We start from the raw sequence: 11062 nt of genomic DNA on the forward strand, positions 1-11062 counted from the left end.
AATAGTCAGGCATAAATATATTATTACACACAGTCTCTTTCTTTTATTAATATTGATCTCAGATCTTCCTACATGTGTAATGCAGAGCTCGAGGCTAGTTTAGCATAAATAACAAAGCAGCAGAGAAACAGATTTCCTTGTTTGGTCGAAAGTTCAGAAAACATTGTTAGAGAATGAATCCACAGTTCCTTCAGAGTTCAGCTTCGTCAAGTCTTTCATCACAGTGAGGTTCACTACCATCGTAAATATAGATCAAAGGAAAAATCTCTGCTTCTAACTGAGCAACCAAAACTATATTCAGAGACACTGTGTTGAAGTAACTGCTGGTCTGTATACGTGTTGCTCACGAGGATATAGTTCCAGTACACTCAGTAGAATTAAAATAAAATTATTGTCTTTAAATCTCTGTTATTAACACACATTTGTCTGATGCTGCAGGCAGCGAGTCAGGCCAAGAAAAGGATTAATGACCTGATTCTGGCTGAGCAGGCACAGAAAACCATCTCTGACCCCTGCATTAGTCAGCTGTCACAGGCTGACATGGAAAAGCTGAAGGCTCTGCAGAGAGAACTGACGGTCAGCATCCGTCTGGACAAAGGAACAGAGGACCAGGACCCGGAGATCCACCTGGAGGGTCTGACCAGGGATGTCTACGCTGCTGAGTCTGCAGTCAGGTCAGAAAACAGGAAAGCCACATAAACCATTGATATGCAATAATTCTTAGGTTTAACATGTTACATGTTAAAGTATTGCTTTACCTTTTTATTTGATGACCTTCAGGGACATCATCCGTAAGGTGGAGCGGGCGGAGGCCTTGATGAAAAAGGCCTTGGAGATGAGTGAGCAGGTGGAATGGCGATTTAAGGACCATAATGGGTCAATGGTGGCCTTTGACATGAACACCAACCTCACCCTCGAGGAAGCTTTCAAGACCAAACAAAAAGCAAAGATCAAGATCAACAATGACGCGTACACCGCCGACCCAGCGCGTGAAAAAGCAGTTTCAGCAAACGGACGTAATGACGTGGAGCTCCATCGAAAAGACCTGAAAGGTGAGTCAGTAATGTGCACGTAGTCCTCATTTAACCTGCTGGAAGAACACAGAACAATGTGTCCAACGTTTTGCATTGGACCAAGAAAAGCTTGAAAAGTTTCACTGGTGAGTTTTTACTTTTTGTTCTGCAGGTACCAGCGCTCTGCCTTTGCCTTCATGTTGGGAGGACATGAAGGACGACCTGCTGAAGTTGTTTGCTGTGGCTCCAGCATCTAATGAATACAACGATGTGAAGAAGGAACTGACGAAGACCGGACTCAACCTCAACATCATCAGTGTATGTTCAGTTATAAATACACAGACCAGGCTGTATGATGTACACAGAAGTATTCTATATTTTTTATATAATTGAAAACAAAAGGAGAGTAAATTAGTTCCCAAGTCTCAGCTTCAACTTCAGTTGGTTTGGCATAAACTGTAGTGTTGGACCTAAACATGTGACATCACCCATTCCCAGTTTGAAGCCTTGACTTTGCCACCTCGGATCATTTCAAGCCAGCAGAATTTGAATGTTGAATAAATTATAAATACTTTGTCAACAATCATTAGAGAGCAGACACAGAGGTAAGAAGGACAGTTATTGTACTTCAATGAAAATCACCAACATGATGTGTTTGGATTACGTCGGCAGATCGAACGAGTCCAAAATCCGTCACTGTGGCAGAACTACCAGATCATGAAGAAACAAATGGAGGTGAAGAATAAACACACAAACAATGAACTGCTTCTGTTTCACGGCACCACTGACACCTCCATCCATCTGATCAACAGACAAGGCTTCAACCGCAGCTACGCAGGAAAAAATGGTAAAGCCATCACACACAGTACACACATACAAGGGTAGAATATTTCAACACTAGTTTGTTAATTAGTTATTCAATTAATTTGTTCACTCTGTCTACAGCTGCGATGTACGGCAACGGCTCTTACTTTGCTGCGGACCCTTGCTATTCAGCAGGAAACTACGCCACGCCCGACACCAGCGGACACAAGCGCATGTACCAGGCCAGAGTTCTAGTTGGAGACTACACCCAAGGACAAAAAGGCATGATCACCCCTCCTCCCAAATCTGGGAGTGCCTCAGACCTGTATGACAGCGTCACAGATGACGCTACTTATCCAACCATGTTTGTGGTCTTCAATGATATCCAGGCCTACCCAGAATACCTCATCACATTTACATGAAGTGGCACACTCCCAGTCTATCAACTCTGTCAGATAATATAAAATACTGTACGTCTTTGAAGGGGGCGCTGTTGCTTTCATTTTTCTTGCTGCAGGTGTCACTTTGTACTTTAAATCTAATCAGATGCAGTTTGAAGGAGCATTAAAGTAACAATACAACCATCAGTGAGTGTCTTGTTGGTTATTTCATACACGCTTCATGTTGATAATGTTATGTTTGAGTTTACAGATCATGTTGTGAATTAGTCACTTGAGCTTTGACTGGATACATTTAATAATAATGAGTTCAGATGCTGCTTTGGTCATGGAAGGACATTCCCCTTCATCAGAGGACTGAGGATGTCCACAGTGATCATTTTCTGAGTTCCACTGAGCACTACTGTGAAGTTAATATACGTCTAAATTACGGTTATGGTCCATCGTTCCATCTTCTCAAACCTTAAAATAATTTCAAAGTAACAAAGAACTAGAGCTGTTCTTGACTAGATTCTGATATAAGTCAGAATGTGAAATCCCACATTGGTAAATAATCCTTCCAAGTTCAAAGTTGAGCCAAACCTCATGGATCACATTTTCATCCAGACCTGTGCAAAACTGAGTGAAGAATCCTGAAAACAAACAAAAAGGCCAAACCAGTCAAAAATGTAATTTTATTAATACTTCAGCTTTTGGCCTCATGTGATGACATCCATCGGATTGAAGGCTAACTGTGTATTTATGCTTCAGCAGCAAACCTGTACCTTCTACTATAAACACTATAGTGTTGTAGTGAAACATTATAAATAATCCTATAATAATAACTCGTCTGAACACTACGATGTAACCTGACATGCCACCATATTATTGTAGCGTCTACCTTACAATATACAGCAGCTGTTGTTGTGAGTTGGTGCTGTATAAATAAAATTGAACTGAACTGAATCTCCCTGGAAATCTAACTACAGTGTTGTGGATGCATTCAATAACTATTGTGATCAGATCACTGCTGATTCCTCCTCCTGCATTTCTACATATTTCTTTCACCAAAGTTTTCAAATTGGCAGTCAGAAAATAACAACAGTCAATACAGGAACTCACAAATATAAAAATGAACGAATAAAAGCAAATTCATGGAGAGAGACTGGCAAAAGTTAGACGAGAGAGAGAGAAAATACAAAGAAATGGAAACTTTAGGGATAATTATGGCCTGTATTTGTATAGCACCTTACTAGTCCCTAAGGACCCGAATGTTAGGATGCCTGGGTCGTTGACCCAGGGTTTTTGAGTTTATTATATTATTTATACTTTTTAGTCTTTTAGTCTTTTTAGTCTTTGGTTTCTTTGAGTTCTGTCTTATGGTTTATGTCTCTGTCTTCTTTAAGGACCATAATGGGTCCTTAAAGAAGGACCCATTAAAGAAGGACAGAGCAACTAAAGACAGAGCTTTAGTTGCTCTGTCTCCCCTATCACCTGCATCCCCTTGTCTAGCTCGCGTCTATGTGTATCCTTAGTTGCTATATCCCCGTGTCCAGTCAGTGTCTGTGTCTGCCCTGGTCCCACGTCTCTGTTCCCTCTGTAGTGCCTGCATGTGAGTCTGTGTCTTTGTTCAGTCTGTGTTATGTGTTTCCTGTTTTACTTTGAAGGTCTCTGTCTTATCTCAGTGTGTTCAGATTACGCTTCCTTGTCCCGTCAGTTCTGATTTGCCCCAGCTGTGTTTCCCTCCTGTTGTCCATTCCCTGATTGCTCCCTCTGTGTATTTAAGCCCTGTGTTTCAGTTTGTCATGGTTGTGATCTACCCTTATCTTGCTGTGTGTGTTCTGTGTAAGGTTCTTTTGTAGTCTCAGTTTTGTTACCCTTTTTGAGTTCAGCATTAAAGCTGTTTTGAGTTCAAGTTTTGTCTCCGGAGTCTGCACCTTGGGTCCTTTTCCTGCCTGCACACAGCCGTCACATAACACCGATAGCGCTTTACACATCAAGTCCAATTATGTTAAATATGTACCAACATCTTATTTCTTTCTATCATGGCTGGTACAGTATATAAAACATCACATGTACATGTAGTACACACGTGTACTTAATTGAATTGGATTCAACTCAACTTTATTCATTTTCAGAAAATCACAACAACAGGTGCCTCAAAGTGCTTAATTTTGTAGGCTCTACAGTTATACAGAGAAGGCAGGAAACAGGTAATGACCTACGCCTGACTCATGTGACGGCACACATGGTTAATAGTGGGTTAAGAACCACCTCTTAAGGGACGACCCCCACTAGGGTTTAAATACCTGAGACTCTCCACCCGTTCAGTCACTTCTTTCAAGCTCCTAACTATGAGAGAAACATGCTCTCTGTTTCTACTTGGTTTGCTCGAGTAAAAGAAGAATTTATAAACTTTGTATTTTCTTCTGTCTCCTTCTTACGCTGATAGCAATGCCTGACCAACGGTGAACATTTAGAAAATGTGTGATCTGCTGCACACAGCTTAACACACAGCTTTCCTGCATGGAGCAACTTTTGTTCCTCACTGGTTCTAACAGGAGCTGTTGATGAGCGATAATTCATTAAAACACAGAAATTTTGTTTATCAGATTATTACAAATATCACTAAAATCATCTGCTGCGACGGGTTCAGGTGAGGGCAGGAACAGAAGTTAATTATAACTAACAAATAAATGCAGAGAGGTAAAAACAAACAAAAAAGTTGAGTGAAGGAGAAACACCCAATGCATCATGGGAATCCCCCGACAGCATATGCCTATTGCAGCATAACTAAGGGAGGATTCAGGGTCACCTGGTCCAGCCCTAACTATATGCTTTAGCAAAAAGGAAAGTTTGAAGCCTAATCTTGAAAGTAGAGATAGTGTCCGTCTCCCGAATCCAAACTGGAAGCTGGTTCCACAGAAGAGGGGCCTGAAAACTGAAGGCTCTGCCTCCCATTCTACTTTTAAATAATAATGAGAATAATAATAATAATAATAACGAACTTTATTTATAAAGCACACTTAAAACCAAGGGTATGCCAAGTAACATAGAGAATAAAAGGAAGATAACAAAAATAGGACCAAAGCAAGTACTAGGTATGCAAGCAGGTAGCTGTCACTGATACATAGGAAAGCAACAGATACAGAACAAACAAGGAATTAAATGAGCATAAAAGTGCATGATATAAAATCATAAAAGAAATGTTAACTAGAGGGAAAGGCAAGATTGAATAAGTGGGTTTTTAGTTGTGATTTGAACAGTGCAATAGAATCAGATGCGCGGAGGTCGAGAGGAAGGGTGTTCCACAGTCCCGGGGCAGCCAGAGCAAACGCACGGTCACCCCGGGACTTCAGCCAAGATCTAGGTTGCGTAAGAAGTAGTTGAGTGGCAGATCTGAGTGTTCTAGCAGGAGTATGTGGTTTGAGAAGTTCACTAAGATAACTTGGCGCTAATTTATTAATAGTTTTGAATGTAAGGAGTAATATTTTAAATTGAATACGGTACTTTATGGGCAGCCAATGCAGGCTAGCTAGGACAGGAGTAATATGGCAAAATTTCCTGGTACCAGTCAAGTGGCGGGCTGCTGCATTTTGGACTGTTTGCAGTCTAAGAAGAAGAGAAGAGGGAAGACTGTAGTACAAGGAGTTACAATAATCTAACCTGGAGGTCACAAAAGCGTGAATAAGCTTCTCCAGGTCCTCATGCGGAACATAATGCCTAGCCTTAGAGATAAGGCGCAGTTGGTGGAAGCTAGATCTCACTACAGCAGACAACTGCTTATCGAGTTTTTTTAGATTAGATAGAACTTTATTAATCCCTCGGGTGGGTTCCTCTGGGAAATTCGATTTCCAAAAAAGCACAGCACCGACAGAAGTTACAGAGTTACAGAATATTATATATATATATATATATATATATATATATATATATATATACACACACACATATATATATAAATACAGAGACAATATAAATAAAATATACAAAGGGGATAAATAGAATAAATAGGAATAAAAATAAAAATACAAGTGAATTGCACATTTCAAGTATTGAGTCTATTGCACCGTTGACTATTTACAAAAGTATTGCACAAAAGGTATTGCACAGTGAGGTGAAGAGGCACTACAGCTTAGTTGTTCCCCCCTCCTTTGTCCTCCTGTTTCCCCTCCCTCTCCCCTCCAGAGAGGAGTTAAACAGTCTGATGGCGTGTGGGACAAAGGAGTTTTTAAGTCTGTTAGTTCTTGTCTTGGGGAGAAGCAACCTGTCACTGAACAGACTCTTCTGGTTGTTTATGGCCGTGTGCAGAGGATGCCCAGCATTGTTCATAATGTCCATCAGTTTCTTTAAGGTCCTTTTCTCTGCCACTGTCACCAGAGTGTCCAGCTTCATGCCGACCACAGAGCCAGCCTTCCTGATCAGTTTCTCCAGCCTGGATGAGTCCTTCTTTGCTGTGCTGCTCCCCCAGCACACCACAGCATAGAAAAGTACTCCAGCAACCACCGACTGGTAAAACATCCTCAGGAGCTTCCTGCAGATGTTAAAAGACCTCAGCCTCCTGAGGAAGTACAGTCGGCTTTGGGCTTTTTTATACAGGTGCTCTGTGTTGCATGACCAGTCCAGTTTATTGTCCACCCACAGCCCGAGGTACTTGTACTTGTTGACCACCTCCACCTCCTCCCCCTCTATCTGAACCGGTAGTGGACCTTCTCTGGACCTCCCGAAGTCCACAACCAGTTCCTTAGTCTTTGAGGTGTTGAGTTGCAGGTGGTTTGTGTGACTCCATGCGACAAAGTTCCTCACCAGACTTCTGTACTCCTCTTCCTGATCATCCCAGATACACCCCATGATGGCTGTGTCGTCTGCAAACTTCTGAATGTGGCATAATTCAGAGTTGTAGCAGAAGTCAGAGGTGTACAGGGTGAAGAGAAGAGGGGACAGCACAGTTCCCTGTGGTGCTCCTGTGCTGCTGACCACAGTGTCAGACGTGATGTCCTTCAGTCTGACGTACTGTGGTCTGTCGGTGAGGTAGTCGGAGATCCAAGCCACCAGGCAGGGGTCCACCTCCATCCTGTTCAGTTTTTCCTGAAGCATACAGGGCCGGATGGTATTAAAGGCACTGGAAAAGTCAAGAAACAGGATCCTGACCGTGCCTTTTCCCCCATCCAGGTGTGAGTGGGCTCTGTGTAGGAGGTACAGGATGGCATCCACCACTCCGACACCCGCCTTGTATGCAAACTGTAGTGGGTCCTGGGCATGTTGTACCTGTGGTCGGAGGAGGTTGAGGAAGAGCCGCTCTAGAGTCTTCATAAGATGTGACGTCAGTGCCACCGGTCGGAAGTCATTCAGCTCATTGGGCCGGTTCTTTTTGGGGACCGGGACGATGCAGGATGTCTTCCATAGGGCGGGCACTCTCCCCAGTCGCAGACTGAGGTTGAAGACTCGTTGTAGCGGCTCCCCAAGTTCAGCAGCACACGCCTATAGCATCCTAGGACACACCTTGTCTGGGCCTGCTGCCTTTCTGGGGCGAAGCTTCCTCAGTTGTCTCCTGACCTGATCCACTGTGACACTGGGAGATGTTTGGGAGGAGGGGAGGGGGGGAGATGTCTTGCTGCTGAGAGAGGGATTGGAGGAGGGGGGTGTCATGGTGTCAGGAAGGGGGGGAAGTGAGGGAGGTAGGAGAGTGGGGATTGGACTCTGTAGTGAAGGTGAGGGTGAGGGTGGGGGGGTTGTGGGCGAGTTTGAGCGAGCTATCCAGCAGTGCACCCAAGTTACTGACATAGTCACAAGAAAAGCTAGCAAAGGGACCCAGGGCAGCATAGAGTAGGGCACGAGGGATTTTACTGTTGAACACCACAGTCTCAGTCGAGGGAATTACTCAGGAACAATTCTTTGACCTCATGCATGCATTCTTGAAAGTAGTGCAGGGACATAGTAAGGTCATCAGTAAGTTCAAAATAGATCTGTCGTCGGCGTAACAGTGGAAGGCGATATTGTATTTTTCAAAGATTGTATTTGCTCCCTCTAGGTGCAATGAGAAAAGAATAGGGCCTAAAAATGATCCTTGAGGCACACCACAACAGACTGGTGCAGAGGAAGAGGAGAAGGTGCCCAAGTTAACCGAAAAGGACCTGTCAGCGAGGTATGATTTAAACCAGTGGAGGGCAGTGCCTCTAATACCCACAGTGTGTTCAAGTCTTAATAATAAGATGTTATGGTCCACCATATCAAAAGCCAGTAAAACTAGGACCATAGAGCGTCCAGTATCAGTAATTACAAGAATATCATTAAGAACTCTAACCAACGCTGTTTCAGTGCTATGCAGTGGCTTAAAAGCAGATTGAAATTTCTCAGCAATATTGTTCGTGTCCAAGTACGCCTGGAGCTGGGAGAGAACTAGTCTCTCCAGGATCTTGGATAATAATGAGAGGTTAGAGATCGGTCTGTAGTTTGAAAGGTCTAGGAACAACAAGTAAGCCTGCAGTGTGAGAGCGAAGTGCTCTAATAGGGTGATATGGTACTAGTAGTTTAGAGATGTTGTACAAATGGAAGAAAATATTTGTTTAATATGCACAATGAAGGACATATCCTGGTCAAAAATCAATCAATCAATCTTAGTAAGTTACACGTACATGTTGCGTGTTGCACACTGCACCCTTTACATCCTTCCCTCTTTACATCTATATGAATTGTAATCATTATAGTGTGTTTTAACATGATATACTTTTGTATGAATATTTTAAACAGGTCACTTTTGAAAATGAGTCCTAGCGTCTCAGTTAGATTTATTTGTATAAATAAAGAGGAAATTCTGGGAAAATTTAAAAGGAACGTTTACAGGATACTGAAGGGAAATCTTTAAAAAAATACCTTTGATATAACAGCATTAAAAAACATATTTATGTTTGTTTTTGGAGAGTGGAGATGAGAAAGTCAATGATGAGGGGATGCAGCGCCTCCCATAACCAGGGGAATACGGACACGCATACCCCTACTTGGCGGACTAACTCTTTCCGTTCCTCCTCTCTGGAACACTGCAGCCACTTGCCGCATAGCGACTCCACTGTCCGAATGATCTCCTGCTCTTGTGTCGCTGGGTCCGGCATGGTCGCGTCGTACTGTCACGATCTGAGGGGACAGACCGTGCGGGGGTGTGTGTGGTGGACCCAGGTGCGAACACAAGAGAGTAGACCGGAGTAAAAAGCGAGCCTTTATTGTGGCTGATGACAGGTCTCAACACAAAGCAGAAACACTGTAACTAAACTGAACCTAAACTAAACTGGGAAACAGATACTGACAAACTAAGGAGACTCAGAAAACCATGACGATGATGTACAGACTGACCGGGAGGACATGGAGGGTGGGAACACAGACGACGCGACACAGACTACATGAAACACAGAGACTAAATACACATGAGGGATGATCAGGGGAAGTGGCCACACATGGGAGCACAGCTGACACACATGAACCTAACGACAAGACAGGAGAAGTGAAACTGAATACGCTGACAATGAATACAGACTTTCAAAGTAAAACAGGAAACATGGAGATTAGACATGACATGAACTAAACATAACCACGCAGACATGACGCATGAACCAGGGAGACTTAGTACAGGGGGAGACAACAAGACTAAACAGCAATCTAGAAATTAACTAGGTGAACTAAGCTAAGGCACAAATAAATACAAAAGATACATAAACTCAAACACTGGGTCGCTCGACCCAGGACCATGACACAAAACAGTGAAGAAGGCGCAGCAGCGCCTCTTCTTTCTCAGGAGACTGAAAAGATTCGGCATGAGCCCCCGCATCCTCAGGACCTTCTATCACTGTGCCATTGAGAGCATCCTCACTGGATGCATCACCACCTGGTATGGCAACAGCAGCACTAACAACCACAAAGCTCTCCAGAGAGTAGTGCGGTGTGGGGAAAGGATAATTGGAGGTGAGCTTCCCTCCCTCCAAGACATCTACAGGAAGCGGTGCCTGAGGAAAGCGGGGAGGATCATCAAGGACTCCAGTCACCCCAGCCATAAACTGTTCAGACTGCTTCCATCAGGAAGGAGGTTCTCCGGTCCTGAACCAGCAGACTGAGAGACAGCTTTTTCCATCAGGCCATCAGACTGCTGAACACTTCATAGACACCTCAGCTTCACTTACCAGAACTTCAACATTATGCACTCCACACTGTATATAAATGCCACTCGTTTTGCACATTTCCAACTGCCGACCTCTGTAGATTTAATTTAATTTAATTTTATATATATGTATATATACACACACACACTTAGATATACATATTTACTATACATATTCAGTGATGCGCATACATACTATCCCATAGCCCCCATCCTTAAAACCTCCTCCCTCACAGAGAGAATTATGACCTTGTTTTCTGCTTGTCCATCATCTAAAGCAGGAGTCTCTGTTTAACGTCTCCCATGAACTTACAATGGCCTCACTGTGGCAAGTGTGTGTGGTAGAGCATAAGGCCCATTTGTAGTTCACATGCATACAACTAAGTGAGAAAGTGATATTACTGTTACTAATGTGATATGATTAAAATATGTGAACAATACACAGGATAAAGAAATCTGCCACCACACGGGAAACATGGAATTGTTTTCCATTATTATGCCGATGACTCGAGGATTCATTAAAAAGATAAATGGTTTATCAGCAGACTCCCTGCTCAGGTGTCTTGATAAATTAAAGGCCTGGATGGCTTTGGGCTTTTTGCATTTTAATGAGCAGAAAACAGAAGTGACGGTTTTTGGTGGCTTTTCTGAGACCACGACTATGGATCTTGGTTCTTTGACACAGTTTGTTAAACCAATCATCACTAATCTGGGAGTTAAAA

At 43.1% G+C, this 11062-nt stretch overlaps 1 protein-coding gene across 3 annotated transcripts in view; it reads left to right on the plus strand.

Moving 5' to 3' along the window:
* The window catches only part of LOC309719121 (protein mono-ADP-ribosyltransferase PARP14-like), a 31476-nt gene extending 29072 nt beyond the window's left edge, over positions 1 to 2404 (plus strand). For all 3 annotated transcript variants that reach the window (XM_082554986.1, XM_082554987.1, XM_082554988.1), the window contains 5 exons: positions 439 to 674; positions 781 to 1052; positions 1186 to 1331; positions 1686 to 1860; positions 1959 to 2404. In XM_082554986.1, the coding sequence (XP_082411112.1) occupies positions 439 to 674; positions 781 to 1052; positions 1186 to 1331; positions 1686 to 1860; positions 1959 to 2239 (1110 nt within the window). In that variant the 3' untranslated portion in view covers positions 2240 to 2404. The remainder of the gene's footprint in view (positions 1 to 438; positions 675 to 780; positions 1053 to 1185; positions 1332 to 1685; positions 1861 to 1958) is intronic.
* Positions 2405 to 11062: the final 8658 nt, after the last annotated feature.

This window comes from Aulonocara stuartgranti (genome assembly GCF_965226115.1).
Source record: "Aulonocara stuartgranti genome assembly, chromosome: 12".
NCBI lineage: Eukaryota > Metazoa > Chordata > Actinopteri > Cichliformes > Cichlidae > Aulonocara > Aulonocara stuartgranti.